This window comes from Caloenas nicobarica, chromosome 7, assembly GCF_036013445.1.
Source record: "Caloenas nicobarica isolate bCalNic1 chromosome 7, bCalNic1.hap1, whole genome shotgun sequence".
In the NCBI taxonomy this organism is placed as follows: Eukaryota; Metazoa; Chordata; class Aves; order Columbiformes; family Columbidae; genus Caloenas; species Caloenas nicobarica.
Window position 1 is genome coordinate 34939299 of NC_088251.1, and position 20260 is coordinate 34959558.

General features: G+C 40.8%; 1 protein-coding gene across 1 annotated transcript; it reads left to right on the forward strand.

Annotated features, from left to right (window-relative positions):
• The first annotated feature begins 12605 nt into the window (after positions 1 to 12605).
• On the forward strand, positions 12606 to 19122 carry STOX1 (storkhead box 1). The gene is made up of 4 exons (XM_065639296.1): positions 12606 to 12628; positions 13586 to 13728; positions 15648 to 17958; positions 19051 to 19122. Exons 2-4 carry the CDS (start codon positions 13596 to 13598, stop codon positions 19088 to 19090), a joined length of 2484 nt encoding a protein of 827 aa, XP_065495368.1. The 5' UTR covers positions 12606 to 12628; positions 13586 to 13595; the 3' UTR covers positions 19091 to 19122.
• Positions 19123 to 20260: the final 1138 nt, after the last annotated feature.

Sequence of the window (20260 nt, forward strand, 5' to 3'; positions counted from 1 at the left end):
AAATGGGAAAATTTCCGATGTCTAACCTGTGCTGTCCTTGGCCAGGTGAACCTCTTTATATTTGTCTTAACGCTGGCTTTAATTTAAATCACATAGATACTATTTTTTTCTGTTTCTGATATTCCACTTTCTTTCCCAATAATTTGTGTAGAATAGCCAGTCCCTGTTGCAGCCCCATTTTCTGGCTAGGAATTGATCTCTTAATGCAGCCTCATTCCTCAGGCACTCTGATAACTTTACTAAACTGGTAACATCTGCTCCAGCATGAGTTGTTCTTCCCTGATCACAAGGAGCCTGCTGACCTCTGAACTCTTAATCCAGGGGAGGTATTATAAGGAAAAACAGTGGTTTACTTACTGATCTCCATCTAAAAAGCAGTAATATCACTAGGTATGTTGGGAATTGTTCTCTCTTCAGGCCTCTTAAGCTTTATATCACTGGTGAATATTGATACGTTACTTGCCAGTCTCCTAGAGATGATTTAGAGAGAGTCCTTCACTCCTTTGGTTTTTACCTCTTTGCTTCCCAGTAACCTCTTTTCTGATGCACAGCATGGCTGGCTAAATCCAAATGTCAATTACTTTGGTAGATGAATTACATTATTTCCCCTACCATCTTCTCTCTTGCTGCAGTAACACCCAAAGGGGTTCCCAACAAGTTAGAGTTCTGTCACAGTCTATTTAATCACATGCCTTTCAAAAAGCTTCTTTGTGAATTTCACTTTTTCAGACATTTGATGTTGAAGTGATGTTTTTATGGTTTTACTTCCACTTCTGGAAGCTTAACTGAAACCACTTTGCAATTTGAGTGTCTTTATTTAGGTAATTTTCTGGTTAAAATGGATGTATTCTGTGAGTTCTCTACCATCAGTCACCTTAATTACCATTTTCTGCTCTGGAAGACTTTTCTGCCTTTCCTTATACATATTTTGCTCTAGGAAAGCAAGCAACGAGTTAGACAACTAAAATGCAAGGGACAAATATTTCTCAGTTTTGGGGTTTTAAATTATTTGACAATATTTAAAAATGAAGCTGTTGGTATTATGTTTGCTGTCTTTTTTTAATCTACCTGCTCTCATATTGTTGTTTGCAGTAATGTGGAATTCAAGCCACTTGGGTTTCTCATGCTTCATAACTATGGCTGGGATGTTAAGAACCAAGCAATGTCCTAAGTGGTTCTTAGGAAACATTTCCTGTAGCATGTAGCAAAAGCAGCATCTGTAAACTCCAGCAGTGTTTGGTGAATTTTTGCAGATATCTGGGGCACCAGGTGTCAGTGATAAGAATCACTTGGCTTGCAGTATCTCTGTCCTTGGCCATGGTACATTAACAGTGTTGAGATCAAGTTTTCAGACTCCTGAGAAAAATCAGCTGGTTTGAGTTTTTTCCTTTTTAATCCACAACCGCTTGTTGGCTGAACAGTGAATGCAAAGCAATGGGCATGCAGCACTACAGCACTAATTTTACCAGGTTACATTTCAATGAAGAACTATGCTAGGGTCTTGGCATGCTCTGGTCCCTGTTGCACGCTGGATTTAAATCCCTTGGCACTCAGAAATCCTCCTCACTGTTGTATCTCAAGGAGCTTTCCTGGCTGTTTCTCATTATTAGAAGACACTGTGGTCCCGCAGATCTCTGTGTTACTCTTTATCTCAGCCGTTCAAATGAGGTTTGCTCTAGAGAAACATACTGGGGAGAAGGACATCCTGACTTCACTGAATAGACTACACCTTGACTGATGTCGGACACCGGAAGTTTAATCAAATAACGGGAAAATCCAGTCCCAAAAGCTTATAAAGAATCACAAACTGTCCTTCTGTGTTTATTTCCAGGTAAAGTTCAAAATGTCTTCCTCTGTCCTTCTGATGTGGAGCCCAGCTTTGGTTTGCATGGTACACCCAGGACTGGGTAGAAGCTGTTATATTCTCCTCCTTGGGGGACGGAAAGGAAGAAAGGCAATTCAAATCTCCCTCAGCGGGTGAAGTAGGAGCTAGTTTAAAAAAACCTTTTCCTCTCGATCCGATAACTGAGCGGTCTCTGTCGAAATGCTAACATCCCTCTGTCGGACCATCTCCTGTGTTTAGCCGAGTTATTCAGTCAATTGTTAACCAAACGAGGGGCAAATTGCTCCCTCCTCCCTTTCCTGTACGGCCGCGGGGGATGCGCGCAGGGCAGGGGGGAGAGGAGCAGGGGTTTCAACTGACATTAGATACAATTGGAAATACTCAGTTTGAGGACACTGACCTCCAGAGCCTTTGAAGAGAGAAAATGGGGTGATAGTCCAGGAGAATCCATCTCAGTAGCTTGGTTGTAACCAGCTCGTTTCTGTCATCCCAGCCTGGCATTTTTCTGGACAGCAGCATTTCTCCGAGTGTCTGAACTGTTTGACTCCCTTTTCGTGATTCCTATCGGGTAGAAGCGAACAATAGGACATTGAAACATTTTTGCTTAGCCTTTCGAGGCTGAATTTGCTGCTGGTTCAGCATCTCCGTTGCAGGGCTACAAATCGTTCACAAGGAAAGCGAAGAAAGCCCTGCATACAGACTTTGACTCTTCTGTGGTCGCATAACATGTTGATCGTCACTCTTAATGGGAGTTTTGCTTATTGGGTTCTGCTGAGCTCTTAAGTCCTTACTGCAGGCTGCAAATTTATCTCACCTGGAAAATATCCTATTGAAGAGTGACATTGAAAGGACAGTACACTTTTTTTGGTGAAATGTTAAGTTTTATCTGGTTTTGCTGGAGGTATTGACTGAACTGGAATGAGATCAGACAAGGAATTCTTTTATGTTCCTGTTGTTTGTGCATTTGGTAATCTGATAGCTCTAGCTCCTCACTTCTCTTTCCCTTGTGAGAGTCCCTCCCAGAACTTTGGGAGAAGAGAAGCACTCAGCGAAGTATTAATAGCTAAAAAATAGGCAGAGAGGGTCTCTGAAGCTCCTTGATTTTTCGAGGGGGTTTAATGCTAATTTGATATTGAGACAGAATCCCTATGATAGGAGAGGGGTGGAATTGAATCTCCTGAAAAAGCAACAGCTCGAGGAGTAAAGAGTAAAACTTCTGTTGTATTCGTGGGCTGTAATTACCTTCCAAAGGGCACAGAGGCAGTTTTTGGGAACTATATTTGTTCCTGTGTGATGACAGCCAAGTGTAACTTATTGAATGACCTCTGCAGTGCAGACATGTGGCTCTGCAGGCACTGGCCACCTCGCTCCGGAGGTGCTCACAAGCTGAGCTTCTCTGCATGCTTGTGCCAGCTTTCAGGAACAGTTTTGAAGTGCCACTTGTGGAACCGGTGCACCTGGAGTCCATCTCTAACTGCACACTTGGGTATTCTCTCCTTCTTAGCAATTTTCAACCTTGCTTAAAATGAGAGACAAATGCTTTTCCAAAATGGACATGGCAAGCTTTTAAGACAGATTTATTTTCAGTTGAATAATTTAAATTTATTCACAGGAATTAATGCCAGTGTCAGCATCATTCTGCTGTGTGTCTTAAAGCAGCTACAGATGAAATGATGGCCTTGTGAGTAGTTGATTCATGTTTTGCCTACAAAAGGTCGTGACTTGGGAGTGGATGTTGTTTGTCAGGCACTCTAATTACACACAGGAACACACAATCGCAATGAGGATGGCAGCTCAGCAAGAGGCTGGGGATGTGCTTCATGGGACTCCTTTCTTTTGGAGTCCCTTTCTTCCAGTGTCTTTCATCCTGCCTCACAAACAGGGATGTAGGTTTGCAAGTGAAAGGAGAATAATTTTGTATTTCAATCGTGCTGGATTCTCTGAAATGTAACTCACAGTATGTGGTCCATACTTCATATTGGGTTGTTTAGGATTATTTAGAGTGCTGTTCCTTTTGATTTTCTTTGGGCCTGAAAAGAGTGGATCACCTGAAATGGTGCTTTATTTTGCACTGCTCTGTATAGGCTGCCAGAACATGAGGAACAGTTTAAATGAGTTTTTAACTGTTTCATTCTCAAACATTACTTTTAAAGTTATTGTCTGTAAATTATCTGATTTAGACCTTACTAACTTGCATACTCTGTTGTAACTGGGTTTTCCTGGTTATCACAATTGTTCCAGTGGTGACTCTGTTGATATGTTTTCAGGAGAGAAAAAGGAAGAAAATATTTATACTCCTTGAAGGACAATTTTTTGTCTACCTTGCTGTTTCTTGTTTACTAATTTAATTCTCTCCATGCAATGGCTATGTAAACCTTACATAATTTCATACTGTTTAGCACCTAATTTTAGCTGGCATTCAGCCCTTACCACTGGCTTCAGATGAAGCCACCACGTTTCATGCATTTCCATATCAAATTCTTACTAAGGTATTAATCCTGTATTATAAAAGCCTTTTCTCAGTTAAATATGTGTTGCACTAAACCCAAATGCTCTATTCAAACTGCCAATTGAACTCACAGCAGCAAGGTACGAAGTACTGTACCGTTCCTCAAAATCCTGATACATTTACTAGATCTGCTCAGCTTGAATTACCTGAAAAGTGTAATCCGTAAAAGTGTTTGTGCATGCAAATTTTTTCACTCTCAGCAAGTAGTATCTAGTCACACTGCTTAACAAGTAGCACAGAAGTGTAAAATTTTTATGATAAGCTCAATTCAGTTTAATTTACTCTATTTTTTTCTAAAAATAACCTCAACAAGATTAGTTGTGAAGAACTTGATATGTGTTGTGTATTTCTCAGTGCTAAAGATTTTCAGCAGAAGCAGCTCTTGCCTCTGTCTTTTGAGTGAGAAAACAAAATTCATGAAAACAGGCTGAGCTGTGCTATCCTCAGTCTTTTGAATTCTTGCACCTTGAATACTGAACGGCAGATGTTAACTGTCTTAACGCTCTTTTAGGATGGGGATAATTTGAACAGTGCTATTTTTTAGTCTGTCTCAGTCAGGAAAAACAAGAGTTTGTGTTAATATCTTGCAGTTAATCAAATAAATTGCATTCATCAGCAGTGCTTTTGCTAAGGTCATTGATACAGTTTCGAAATCAGAGACTTCATTTCAAGCCTAGTTTTAGCTTTTTTTATACCCCATCTTGCTTTAGGACAGGTCTGCTCCATCGCTCCATCGCTCTGGAGAGGACCAGCTCTAACAACAAGCCCATACAGATGGAGTTCAGTTATGAAAAAAATGTTACAAAAACAGTACCTATTTGTTTGAAGGTTGAGGAGAAAACAAACAGTTTTACCATACGGATGCTGTTTTGCATGGTGTCATTAACCGCATGATGTAAGTGTAACCTTTTTTCTTTACCTTGATGTAACCCAAGAAAACTTCACAGCCGGTGGAGGTCAAAAGTGTCTTTGCATTGGGTTACGGAAAGCAGGGTGGTCGAAGTGGAGAGTGAAAACGGCTGTGGGAGGCACAGGTACTGGCATCCAACTAAACCAGATGACTGGATGACTGTTTTATTCCTGGGAACCTCCTGCTCAAAGCAGGGTCAGCTATGGGGTCAGACCAGGTTGCTCAGGGCTTTATCCAGTCACATCTTGGAAACTCCCCAGGACTGGAGGCTGCACAACCTCTCTGGGCAATCTGCTGCACCGCTGCACTGTTCTTAAAGTCAAAAAAGTTTTCCTTATAGCCAGTCTGAAACTCTTCTGTTCCAAACTGATGCCTGTTGTCTTTCATCCTCCCACCACGCACTGCTGGGCAGAGACTGGCTCCATCTTCTCAAGGGGCTGCTGTCGGGTCACCCCAAAGCTATTTCTTCTCCAGGTTTAACAAGAACTGTTCCTTCAGCCTTGGCTCACAGGGCAAGTGTTCCAGCCCTGACCATCTTGGTGGCACTCTGCTGAATGTGCCCCCATTTCTAGATGTCTTTTCTATATTAGGGGCCCAAAACTAGACTTAGTATGCCAGACATGGTTTAACAAGCACCAGGTAGAGGCAGATAATATTTCTCTTTGATCTACTGGCTCTGCTTCTGTTCATACAGCGCAGGATGCTCTTGGCCTTTGTTGCAGTGTGAGTAATATGAGCCTCTGCAATACTGGGGAGCCTTGTTAAATGCCTTGCTTTCATTCAGTACCAAATAAAAATTGCTTGGAGTATCAGCAGAAAGAGGTGAGTGCCTTTATTCAGACAAGTTTTCTTCTTGTTTCCTACTTAGAAGGATTTAGTGATCTTTTGATTATATAGTCCATGAGCTAAAAATGTAAAGAATGAAGCATGATGTACACAGAGAAGCTGAGGTTGATGGCAGCATGGTTTTCTTTAACCTGATAAAATTGCTGTGGTGCTTGCATAAGATTTTTCTTGCTATCTGTTTTGTTTTCTTTAAACATCAGGTTAGAGAAATGTAGGTATCTGCATTTCTCAAACAACATAGATCCAGAGCCACTCTGCTAATTCTTTGCTATGTTTTATAAAAACACTCCTTGGAAAACTGAAGTAAAAAGATGCTAGTAGTGTGCACCATTAACGTGACTCGTACAGTGCTATCAAACTGCTAACAAACAGAAAGCTCAATATGCAAACCCCAACAAACTGCCCTCATTGGTGAGAATACAGTGAAGCCCTTGCGAGTAATGAATATATAATGTAAGACTTTTTTTTCCTAGTACGCTTTATCTTATACTGATGCATCAGCAGCAATCCATGTTCCATTCACTGGCAGTGCACCGCTTCTCCATAAGCAGCCTGATTTGTACTGAAGCAGAAAGATTTCTGGGCAGTGAAATGACTGAAACTGCAACTGGTGTTTGTTTAGCAAAATCAGTCTTTTGAAAAACTGAAACACTATTTGAAAAACAGAAACGCAATGAAGCTCTGTGAACTTTATTCTGCTTTTCAAAAAGAAAAAAAAAGTGCAAGCTTTATTTTTTGTCTTATAGCAATATTTTTTTTTTCTGGATACTGGATTTCTCTTTTGTGGGCTATGGCCAGCTATATGCTGAGCTACCAAGGCTGAAAATTCCATTGAAATTATGAAATATTTCGCTTGTTCCCATGAAAATATTGCAGCGAAGCTAGCCTGTCATTCAGATCACTTGCTTAGGTACTTCATGGACTGCATCATTTACTTTTTCCCCTGGAATTTTTCTACATTTTCAACATCCCACAGGCACCTGCACACCTCTAATTTCCACTGGAGGCTTCACCTTGGTCTGTGAGATCCAACAACCCAATATTTTCACAGTAAGGGTTCTGCTATACTGGCTTTTGAAAAGATATTTACTGAGTCTTCTGTGGCACAGCGGAGGTGCTCAGTTTCTACGTTTGTCTTCTGTTGCTTGCTTTTGGCTGAAATTTAGATGAACTGTAACAGGAAAGGGTGTTTAATACTGCCAAAGCCATGCAGAAAGGTTTGGGAACTGTGAGCTAAGGTCTCCAAGTCCAAACTAGTGCTGTTTAATCTGCAGTGTCCAAACAACTCCTCTGAGACCTCCTCTGGTGCTAAAGATGCTGCTTTTCATTTCTAAACTGGTGTTTGTTGTTGATTGGTTGGTATTGATGATGGGTTTTTTTGTTGTTTGTTGTTGTGGTGGTGTTTGGTTTGGGGTTTTTTTGTTTTTTGTTTTGTATTGTGGGTTTTGTGGGGTTTGTTTTGTTTTGTTTTTCCTGTGGGCCATAAATTCTAGCCCAATGAAAGGGTGTAGGAACTTATTTTCTAGCATAGGGAACATCTTTAAAGTTGGAAATCTTTTAGGGAGAGTGGAAGGAAAAGTGGCTGTGCACATCCATCAACATCACAAGCTGCTCAGGCAGGTGGGAAGTTGTCCATATCCCATCAAAGCTTTGCTCTCAGCTGAATGAAAAAAAAAGACGACTCCCTGCAGTGGGATAGGCCCTGAAACAAGATCTGAGGACTGCCTGGTTCCACCTCAGGGCGTGCTGGTGGCTCCTGTCCTCACTGCAAGCCAAGGACCTGGGTCAGGGGGAAGCTACAACTGCAGAGCGCTCTGACAGCTTCTTTTGCACTCGGTGGGATTTAGCCAAGTGTTGCCTGAGAGTGGGTTGGACATAATAGCTGTCACGTGTCCCCTGATTCATGGTTTGCTAGAAAGCCTCTGCAGGGGGCTGTGTTCTCTTTTGAGTAGCTCTGTGGGTGCTGTTTCTCTGAAAGACTAGCGTGTGACTTTCTTTGGCTAGGTAAATGTGAGCTGAAGCCAGGGAGTATGCAAAGAAGTGAATTTTGGTCCATTCTGGGGAGGGGAGATGTGACCATATCTTAACTCCCATGACCATAACTTTATACTGTGTACTTTTTGTGACTGCCTTTTGCGTGACAACACATTTCCAGGCAAAGCAGTCAGCCCTGGAAATATTGCAGCAGTTGGAGCTGACCTTTAGCTACACAGGCACAGGAACGCACAACTGCAGGATGGTGTTTTTATAGTAAGTTTTTCACTGCATAGGTAAGTACGTAACCAACACCCTGTAATGCTTTCTGCTTAGAATAAAGCTTTTGACATTAAAGAGCTATTTGGATGGTCTGAGATTTATTGTGGAAGAGAGGACAGTGCTGGGAGCATGGAAAAGGCAGAGCTGTTTTAGTGGAGAAATGCCAGGGTAGCGAAGAGACTGTTTTGTACCAGGACAAGTGGAAAAGATGTGCTTGTGTCAAATTCATGTAGCAGTGGATGACATCTCCTGCGGACAGTTAGAAGAGACAGAGAAACTGCCAGTGACTTGTTTATTCCTCTTCTCTAGTTTGGCTCCATGGGCTACTCACTGATGGTTTTTCAACTTGCCTGGGACTGTTTCATCTTGTGTTATTTTTATCTCCCTGCAATGAAGTTTTTGAATCAATCTGTCTTTTATGATCAAGCCTGACACCGAATGCTGAAATGGTTAAAGATTATCTTCCTTGCTGTCAGCTGTGCTTGTTATGTTCAATGCCATATGTGAATTGGCTTTAAAGCTACTGGCATACTAAAATAGATGAAAAATAATGACTTTGAGTGTTGTTGCTCATAGTTCAATTTCTCTGCCAGTTATGCTGTGAACAGCGGAATGTCCCAAGGCTTGGTGGCTATTTTGCCAGCTGTGGTGGGTGCAACACAGATTTCTGATGGCCAACTCGCCTGCTAGTCTGCAAGCAAGCAGAAGTGCTGGTTTCTTTTAAATGGTGTATTTGAAGCTGTATGCTTGCACATGTGCTCAGTCAGGACCTTTGGAGCTTGAAACCTGCTCCCAAGATGTTCTTGGAGCATTTAAGTGGACATGTCAGTAGCCTCGGTAAGTGTTGAAGGGCTTGATCTCTCTGAAGATCAGAGATACAAGCTTCAACAGCAAAAACTGCATTCAGCTCAAGGAAAACTGTACCACACCGAACACGTTGGTGTCTGCTGTGTAACTCATTCCTATCTGAGGGCTTGAACTTAGGTTGCAGGAGAGAGCTCTTGCCTCGCTTCTTGAATCTTCCTCTGTTTCCATTATACTCGTCTGTGGGGTTTTTTTGTTCCTGATGAAAGAAAACGTGGCTGTGGGTTGCCGTTAGCTCTAAGATTAGAGTAAGGATTTAATGGCTCTTGGCTAGGAACCTCAGAAAGCATCTATAGGTCTTATTTTTTAAAATTTATAACACTTTTAATTGGGAATAGACTTCTGAGCATTGTCAGGAAGGCAGAAAAAGTGGTGCTCCTTTTTCTTTTTCCTACAAGTTGCATGGCATCATCTTCTGTTTGTAAAAACCAGCAATTGAGTCCAATTGTAGGATATTGTTTGCCTAATTGTCCTGATTTGAGAGTGTCTGTTCTTGCAGGAATCAGTATGTATAGAAGTCTGACATTTTGACGTATTTGCAGCTTCTTTAATATCCCTCGAAGAAGCATCAGTGACCTTAACTGACACCTACTTGTTTTGTTTCTCTCTTTGAGAGTTGTACCAAATAGTCAACAAACAGAAAGATATCATTTGCTGTTCCCGAGAGTTTTTGTTTGTTTCAATAACAGACTGAACATGTTACAAGATTTGATAGTTTTAATGTAATCAAACTATTTACTCCTTGTTCCAGTAGAAGGATGTTTCTGAAAACAGGATCTAGTACACAATATTTGTGCCAAAATAGACTTTCTCTGTTATATATTTAAAATTGACAATGTTTAATGATCTTAAATCTGTCTTTATAATCTACATAGAATTCTTATTATTTTATAAGGAAATGTCTTGGAAAATCTTCGTTAATGTTCAAAAAGTGTTTTGCTATAGTTCCCAACTTTCTATGATGCCCTTATTCAGTTTTTGCTCGTTAAAATTCATCATCTTTAATTCTAAAATGAAATTTTTGCTATAAAATGTGAGCACAATGTACTCTAGTCTATAGAAAAGCAGAAGCTTCGCAGTTCCAGCAGAACTGTATTTGCTTATAGCATTCCTGGTGCATTTCTGAAAAAAATGAAGTGCATCAAACATACCAAGGCTCTCATGCAAAAAGGCACAGGATCTGCGGGATCCTTTGCATGTTCAACTTAACAGAGCATACAGCGCAGTTCCAAGATAGATCTTTCCAGCTACAAAACAGAAAAGTCAATATTATATTTCTATGTGCTGTGTCTTTTCTGTCTCAACAGATGTAGGTGGAATCATGTAAGGCAGTTTATTCTTTATTTGCCTTTTTTTCCTGGAATGAATTTACAGTTAACCCTTTACTGTTATATAAATTGTTTACCCAAACTTTTAAGAAGTAAATTGAGTGCTATTGTAATAAAATCCCTTTCTGTTCACTCCCCCAGAATTAGCCTGTGTTTTATCCAGATAAATCTTGTCTTGTGTGTAATTTGTCTCAGAGCCAGAAGACGCAAAAATTCAGCAACTGTTAAACAGCTCAGTGAAAAATTATAATGCTCACATTACAGAGATGGAACAAAAAATCACTTTGTGCTAGTCAAGAATACCCAGAGGCTTTTCTGTGCACTGAGTTTTGTTATCCGATGCTCGTAGTACAGATGACTTCCCCACATTGTGACCCATACGTGCTCCAAAAGGGTATTTTTGGGTTTCAGGTGTCCAGTTAATGAGCAGAGTTTGAATAGAGAAGTAAACCAAACTGAAGGATAATAATGCACAAGTACTGGCGAGCTGCCTAGATTGGCGTTGGTAAACACGATTCTGCAAGAGCTGCGGAGCGTGAAATGGGAACTGTGCTGTAATTTAAATGATCAAGAGGATTAACCTGAGTTCCTCAACTGCTGACAGGTACCTTGCACACAGGCATAAGCAATTCCTTTAGAAAAACTATGAAGAAACCAGGAAGATGGTTCTCATCAGATGCTTTATGTAGAGTACAGAAGGGGGCAGATGATTCTGCAGTCTTTTTTGAGCTGTAAAGGGACAGATACTGAAGAGCTTTAAGGAGCATGGCGTTTTGGTGATTTTGCATCAGGCCTATGAGACACAACTCATACAAATCGTTAAGACTGCTCCCTGTGCAAATCTAAGGGATGCAACTTTTATCTTTTTCCATCAAACTTGGGAGAACATCTGAAGCACAACTACAACAGTTATTTAGCTATGGAAAGCAAAACAACAAAGTTTTTAATAAGAAATTGATAGACACTTGTAGGGTGCTGCCTGACCCTTTTCCCACATAGCTTATCAATGCTGCCAGTGATCTAATTCTTGTTTTCACTATTTCATATTTTATTTCAAAGTCAGGTGGGAATGGTATCTAATATTCATGTTGCTAGCATGTATGTACTCTGGCACTACTGATCTACAATAGTTAATTTAAACAGACTTGCATTTGAACACAATTTTACTGTTGTTTTGTTTTTCCTTCAGTATCAAGCTGTCTTTTGCTCAATGCTTTAAATATTATTCTGAAAGGACCTTCCCTGAAAAGAGACATGGGACTTCAGGCTGCGAGACAGATGCAGACAACGATAGGAAGATAATAATAATAAACATAACGAATAAATTTTGATTACACTTGGTGTTCTACTCCTTAGCAGTTTGGTGCTCTGCAGGAACAAATGGTAAAACTGGCAGCAGCAGCACTGTGTGCCTACAGCAGAGACTTGAGACAGCAAACTATTCACAAGAGTTATTACTGGATGCTGATAGTCTTTTCCCATAGAAAAAGAAAGCTCGCAATGGTTTCTGCACCTGCAAGGAGTATCCTAGCAACATCACTGAGGGAACTGGATGCCAAGACCTTTTTCTGAGTGCTTTTTGTTGAACATAGCAGCAGTTGTAAAACAAAGGTCAAGAGCAATTTAAACTCTTAAAAGCGCTGTTGCTTAATTCATTTACTCAGAGAAATGTTTGTGTTGTATTTTCTGCCTAAAGGACAAATATCAGGTTACAGAGTAATCCAACAGCCTATCCAATTGAAGTTTAGTTAAATGTGAATATCACTTAATCTAAGATGTCACTTCTTACTTGCAGGAAAATTACTGTTAGCATTTAACTCTCATTTTAGCCTTATGGGGTAACCAGGAGTCCCTGCTGCCTTCTGCCTGCTCTGGCAGTTGAGGATACCCAGGGACTTTCTGTGCAACACAGAAGAGGGAAGCAGAGAACACTGCCAGGTAGTGGGAACAAACTATCAGTCTAATTTGAAAAAACAGAAAAAAAAACCCCAAACCTTTTTTTTTTTCTTTTAATCTGAGAAGGTGTATGCGGTCATTGTCTTACTGCATGTGCAGACCTCAGGTGAGTCCCTGCTTTGTGCTTCGTCATCAGCTTTCAGGGAAAACATTTATTTCACGTTTTCCTACGTTATTCACTGGTACTGTGTCAGAAGTACTTGCTGGGCTTGTTCTTACATCTTGCGAAGGGGACAGAGCAGTGTTTATCTTTGTGTTTCATGGGTGGGGGAGTTGAGGTGAAGGACCAAGACCCTTTTGAGCCCCCTGGGCTGAGGCTGTAGAGTTACTGGCAGAGCTGGGCCCTGCTCTTAGCCCCTCTGAGCTTCTGTTTTCATGGTGCGGAACAGGGACAACACTACTGTCTCTCACCAGGAGAGATGGTAATGTAGCCTATAAAATGCATGCAGTTGTAACAAATTTTTGCCCTCTGCCCAGTCTAGCAGATAATCTCTAGTTCTAGAGCCCAGTCTAAAAGGTGGAATTTTTACCATTTCTGTTCAAGTTTGTGTCCTAGACAAGGGACAAAGCCTGTTGCTAGTCTTTTCTTCCCTGCATTCTGACTCGGTGAACAAGATTTTGTACTTGATAAAGGTAGACATCCAATAATCTCTTAGCTGCTTAGAGAAATCCAGATTCTGCATGGCTTCATATGTAAACGGTTATCTAAACAGTCAGCAGTCTTCAGGCATAATTCTCTTTCTCAGTTCCCTGTTTATTAAGCTAAATGATGGTTTAAGATGGAATTTAATACCAAACAAACTAACATGCTTAACGTAACCATCTCTTTCCTTCATTACAAAGGCACTTGAAAAATGCTAGAGCCATTTCACTTCCGTAAGAAATATTTCTGAGTATATTGCCAAACAAAATTTGCTGAGGATAAGGTGCTTATTTTGAGGCAACACAAGAAATTTTCAGTGAAAACCTGTCACAGCTAATAGAAAAAAATGGAATGCTATTCCATTCAAACAATCTTTTTTATTTTTTCTTCTTTTTTTTTTTTCCCCTCCTCCTGGGCTTCAGGTGATGTGACCTGTTCTCATGAATCCTCTCTCGCACTTGCACTCCATCTCTCTGTCAGAAGGAATATGCCGTACTGTATCAGAAATGAATGCAGATCAGGTGATGGTCACACAGCAGACTTTAGTGGAGCAGTTAGTAAAAAATTATCCAGGTAATGTGTTCATTTTAAAAGTGACTATATCATAAAGCCTGAGTTTCTCATATTGGGCAGGTGATCACTGAATGTTTACAAGCAAAACTGGCAATATGAAAGAATATAGATTAATAGGCAACTGGTAGAATACAAGAATGTGCATACTATCCTCATCAATATGTGTCACAAAGATTGTTTTGAATTTAATCCTTTTTACTGATTTTAATAAATCTTCTTTAAGAATAAGAGAGGGGATTGAGAGCAGTAGCATGTTGAGGGTATGCCCCTTCTAGAGGGTGAGATGGCATAGATGAAGTATTTAGGTGTCAGATATGGAACAGCATAAAACAGATTGTGTGTCAGACCACAAAGACTTTGAGTCCTCCTTTAAGAGACAGGAACATAGCTGACTTTGATAGCAAAGGGACTGGGGAGGAGTCTACATCTGGTGTTTTCTATCAAAAAATATAACCAGCCTCAAGTTGAGGCACGTTGGTCAAACTCCCCCCTTCCTTCCTGAAAGCAAATTCCATACACTAAGTGAGCTTTAATGCTGCTTTTCGATGGGATAGCAGCCACTTCCCTTAAATACTATGTTTTTAATCTGAAAAATGTTCTGTTTCCCTTAGATCTGCAATGTTGAAGTGTGTGTGTGTGAGCCTTTGTAAAGGCTCATTATGGCCCTCTGCAGGAGGCTGCCTGGTTTGATACTGAGCTGCCTCTTTTGAGTCTTCTTGATCTTATGGCTCTGCAAAAGTTACAGGTTGATCTGGTAGGCATTTTCACTAGTGGGAAGAATTTTACTGCAATGCTATAAACTGGCCTGGAATGCTGCCAGGAACATGGTGTAGTCCATTTGTACACTGAGACAACCACAAACCAGCATATTTAGGTCAGCCAGAAGGAGTGCTCTTGAACTTCGTAGGGAGAGAGCATATTTCTTGCTGTTTTCACCTTACTGGAAGATTTAATTCTGCTGGTGGCCAGGAGATCAACAGAAGCCTGGAGCAGCAGGTCACTAGACTAATGACTGTGGGACAGTGACACCTGAGGCAAAAAACAGTAGCTGAGGCCAGTCTCAGTGAAGTAAACTTCAGTAGCAATTGTCATCTGACAAAATTACACCAGAAGCTTCAGAGAGAATGATAAAAGCCACTGTTTAATAACCTGCCAAGAGGGAAGTGCTTTGAACAACATACTGTTTGGTTTGTACCTGGCAGAAGGTCTCTCTCATGAACATCATATCCTAAGAGACACAAAGAGAATATCCTTGCTTGTTTGAAGAACATCCTACACTCCATCACAACAGTGCTGCAGTGACAACCAGAAATGCAGCTGGCCTTTACCTTCTTCCTCAGGGGTGACCTCACCTCATCAGTGAGGAATGGCCTCAGCAGAGTTAAAAAGGGTTTTACTGATCTATAAGATAAGGCACCAGCAGGCTTGCACCTATGCAGGGAGCTCTCGGCTGGATGATGTTTCTGTGCTGCCCTCACCTGGCTGGCCCAGAAGGGCTCTCCCTGACTCAGGGCTGCAGCCCCAAGATTTTGGGCACCCCCTCACTGCCCTCCACGAGTGGACACTGCTGCAGAGTGGGGCTGTCCCTGTTCTGCAGGGAGCTCCAGGCTGTGGGTGAGGACAGCTGGGTGCAACAACAACTGCTGGTTCTGGAAGCTCAGTAGAGTAGTGATGTATTAAAAAAAAAAAAGAAATCCTGCGTTTTGTTTGGTGATAGTGGACACTTTAATGTTGAAATTGAGTATGCCCTACTCAAACTTCAGTTGCCAGGTCAGTTGCAAACTTCTTTTGGAATCCTGTGAACTAAATACATGGGTATTTCATGTTCAGTTGCTTCCAGATCTGTTGCTTTTATTTTTTGGCCAGCTCCCATTTTATTTGAAAACTTCTGATTTGAAATATTTCTGTCTTTGTTGCAGGCATTGCAGTTCCCTCCCACAATATCTTATACAATATCCTTGGCGCTCTAATTAAAGAAAGGAAAATCTATCATACGGGAGAAGGATACTTCATTGTGACTCCCAACACATACTTTATCATAAATGATGCCATGGAAGACAATGGAAGGGTCCCATTGGAGGACAGTTGTTGCTGTTCACCACCTTCCATCACTTACCTGGTAAACATTGAGTGCTGTACAAACCTAGTGAAAGAAAACATTCCTACCGTATCCTGTTACAGATCCTGCCATCATTTCCCTGACCAGAATGTGCTCTGTGAACAAAGACATCGGCAGCTAATGAACCATGAACCTAATGGAGGGGGTAAGAAAGGCTGCAGTGAATTGAAGCCTTCAATTCAAAGTCAAGGGATCTCCACATCTGCTGAACACCATTCCTGGGACACCATTAAATCTCTGACATCTGTGAGAAGGAAACTGAAAAGTGAAAGGTTTGGCCTTGGCCTTTTTTGGAGAAGTGCTTCTAAAAAAGAAAAGCCTAAGAAGGAGTATTCCACTTTTTCAGCCCAGTTTCCTCCCAAGGAGTGGCCCGTCAGGGATGAAGATGACTTAGATAATATTCCACATGATATTGAGCACGAAATCATCAAGCGTATTAACCCTACTCTTACAGTTGATAATTTGCTTAAACACACAATATTAATGCAGAAGTTTGAGGAGCAGAAAAAATGTATCAGTAAGAGTACGTCGGCTGAAATGTCAATAGTCAGGCAAAACCACCTTTCAAAGGATTGTATTCAAAAGACACAAAGTAAAACAGCAAAACACACCAGGAAAACCAAATCAAAGACAGACAAGAAGATTAGCAGAAGCAACAGGAAATCTCACATATATGAGCTAACATCCCAGAATAAGAAACTGGAAGAGAACCTTTCACTGCCTATCAGAAACCAACAGCCATTGGATGTAGCAGTGGAATCCCAGGTCATATATAAAAAACAAATTAAGAACCCTTTTCAGGGTCTGTCATGGAGACGTAACTTTTATGCAAAAGGGTACAAAGGTACTATTAACAGTCAGCTGAAGTCCAGGATTCAAAAGCAAGAAAAGGCTTTACAAAGGCCACGGTCCTTGGACTCCTCAAAAATCTTTGACTACGAAACTGAACAGCTGGCTACCGAAACACAGGCTGACAAAGCAAAGCAACACAAACTACTCCATGCTAAGAGGTCTTCCCTCCAACCAAAGAAAGACAGTTTAAGTGAAAGCTTTAGTTATCCGCAAGGCAATACTTTGCAAGTAGATACTAAAAGTAAATTCTTTCTGGAGAGTAATATTTCTGAAGAAAACATCTACGGAAGAATAGCCAAAAAAATTCCTGGGGATATTAAAAAATCCCCTCACTCGCACACTGAAGATAACGGTGTGTCTAAAGAAGGTGCAAAATTTTCATTACATCTGAAAGATGAGTATTGCAGGTGCAAAGCTGACACTGTGTGTGAGTTATTAGATCAAACAGCAAATGAATTTCAAAATGTCCATCTTTCAAATGATACAAGCAATGTTAACCTGATTAAAAAAAATGGTGTGAAATACAGAAAAAAGATCGACAAAAAGAGTGAACTAATATTTAAATATGACTGTGCCAGCCATCTGGGATCAATGAAGCCAGAAAGTGAAGGATTTACTGATAGCTGCCATTTTCTGCACCAAAAAGCACATGATGGTGACACCTGTAGCTCATTACATCTGGATGATAATTTTGAAGGCAATGAACAATGTCATCTGCTTCCTGACCATGCTTTTTCAGATACAAGAGGCTGGAGTAAAGCTGTGCAAAAGCTGGGGACAGCTACGTCCCTAAAAAACTGTAAGGTTAATACTTATGCTGCATGGTACAGCTCAACTGTAAATAAACATGATTCTGTAGAGCATGAATATAAGGAAACTGCTAGTTTTGCAGAATCAATAGATGGCTTAAAAGAACAAGCAAAATCAGATTTCACACAAGAAAGCTGTTTGTGCAGTCAGGTTGTTCTGATAAGTCACAAAAAGGAAGAAGGAACTGGCCTTACTGAACCTGCTGTAGAAGAATTCTGCCACACTAATGAGGCTGACTCAGATGCTGATACTTTGCAGAACTTCACCTATGAGGTCGGCAAAGTAGTGGCATGCTGTGCTTTGGGCTCACAGACCAGAGAAACTAGAAAGTCTCTGGGAAAAAAAGATCTGGATTTTAAGAGTGCATGTGCTGTGATACCAGGACAGAAACACTTGGAAGGGACAGAAAACCACAGCATCACAGGAGATAGTGGAATTGACTCCCCAAGGTAAGAAAACACACATAGCTATATTAGATGTTTTATCTTCAAATTAACAATCAGATTTAGGCAGAAATGTTACTGTAAACTATAACCTCCCTCCCCAAAACCAGAATTCCTATTATCTTTAAAAACTTCGGTATTATGTCCCAGAAACAGTCAAACTGTATAGTTCTGCCATGTCTTTTTGTGTTAATATTCCTCCTAAATCAGCTATACAACTGCTGCTATTTATATTTTGCATTTGTTTTCACGAGGCAAGAAAGCAGGATGAGCTCTGCCTTGCAGATGGAGATGGCCAAATGCAGAAATATTGACAAACACGGTGATGGTTAAACTCCTGTTAGCAGGCAGGTTCAGCTTGCATTGATCTTGCCATATGACATTACAGATACTATCATAGTTTCCCCAGTTATAGACAAAGACCAAAAAGTGCTTTATAGAGGTGTTCAGTAAAAAGTTAAAGTACAAAATACCATCTGACTTGCTCACAATAGACAGGAGAAATGTGTACATCACTCGTCCTAGAAGCTTCTGCTTCCTTTCATAGGGTACATTTTCCCTGTAGCTATACTTGAAAAAAATCCTCTAATGGAAAACATATTGGTATGAAACAATTTTTAACACAGTTGCATGTGGAGCAGACCTACAAAACTGTTTACTAAATTGGCAAGAACATAAGTTAAAATGCTGCGAGGGAAAAAAAATCATATCAATTTTTTTAATAGCATCACATTCTTAAGATCTTAAGTGACTGGTATTTAAGTGTAATTAAACCATTTGAGTTCTCTTTAGGTATGTATTGTCACCTTGAGAAGCTAATATATGAAGGACAAATCACATACTACAATTTTTAAGGAAATACTGCTGATTCTCCCCCTCGCTGCCCCCTTAAGCAGCTTTTGGCTATATACTCTTTCAAGTACACTTCTAGTGTATTACTTGGACACAAACACTTGAAATCTGTTGGATGCTCTTTAGGAAAATATATTTCAAAGGGTCATTTTGATTGTTATTGATGCCATCTGTGGTACCGGAACTTAAGCCAACTCAGTTTATTTTTAGAATGTGAAATCTGACATCTAATAATTGTTATTTTAGGTGGACTGAAAAGAAAATGAAGCATCCTGCCAAATTCTGAAAGCATAAATACTAATGCAAAGGGGATAGGACAAAGTGGAAGGACAATCAGAACAGAATTCCTAACTTCAGATAACTCTGGTCATGAACATTTGATTACTTTTTACATGAACTTTGTAAACTTTCCATTTGTAACAACGTAACTATACTGTAAATGTGACCACTCAGGTCTGTGAGGCTGTCTCTAAATCAAAGCTGTTAGCTAAAACTTTTGACCATAGTACTTGGAGAGCTGATATATATTTCTTTAATTAGTTTTCCCATCCCTGTGATAATAAAGATAACTGATACACTTCATTCAGATCACACCATTAACCTGGAAAGGGTATGTTTTGCTTTAATGGGAACTCTATCGGTTGGACAGGACTGTTTTACGTTATCATTCCTGAAAGTGTTTGCTACTCGTGCCACAGAAATACCTTTAATGCTCCATCTCCGCTGTCAGAAAAGAAAGCAAACGATCTGGATGGGCACACATCTTGTTGCTACAAAAATCCCTTGAATCCTGAGGTTCTATCCCTGTGTCCTGAAGAAGTCTCAGCTGTCCTCCTGAATCTACTTGGTGTGCTTATAGGATTTAGTCTTTGCAAATGCAATCAGGTAAGGTCAGGGGCATTCCTTTGGGAGAAACCCACCAGCTCCGGACCAGCCCTTTCCTTCTCCTAAGGAAACAACATCCTGGCAGCCATCAGGAGCACTTCATAGCTTTTAGTTCAGAAGAGTAGTTTTGACTTATTAATCCTGATTTCTTCCTGTAGCTAAAAGCAGACTGCATCTGTTTCATGACGCCGGCTTGTGGTGCTTTTAAATCCTCCAGAGGCACTTGGTCATACTGTTATTGTCTAAGTCAGGCTCTTTCACTATCGGAAACGTGTCTCCAGCAGTTACGGAGACAGAAGGCTGAAGTTGTAGTTACTGGTTTTTAAAGCTGCTGGTTTGGGGTTTTTTGGTTTTTGGTTTTTGTTTTTTTTTAGGGAGGGCGGTGAAGAGGTGGTAGAAACCGCACTTGTGCAGGCTGGGGCTGTGCGGAGCCCTGCAGCGCTCCCGCCCGCCTGGGGCCGGTTTCAGTCAGGCCGGTACCGAGATTTTTCCCCTCAGGTTTCTCCCGCTCTGTCCCCTCGCGCCGCCGCTGCCCGCCCGCAGCTTTCCGACTGCCTTAAACACCCCTCCC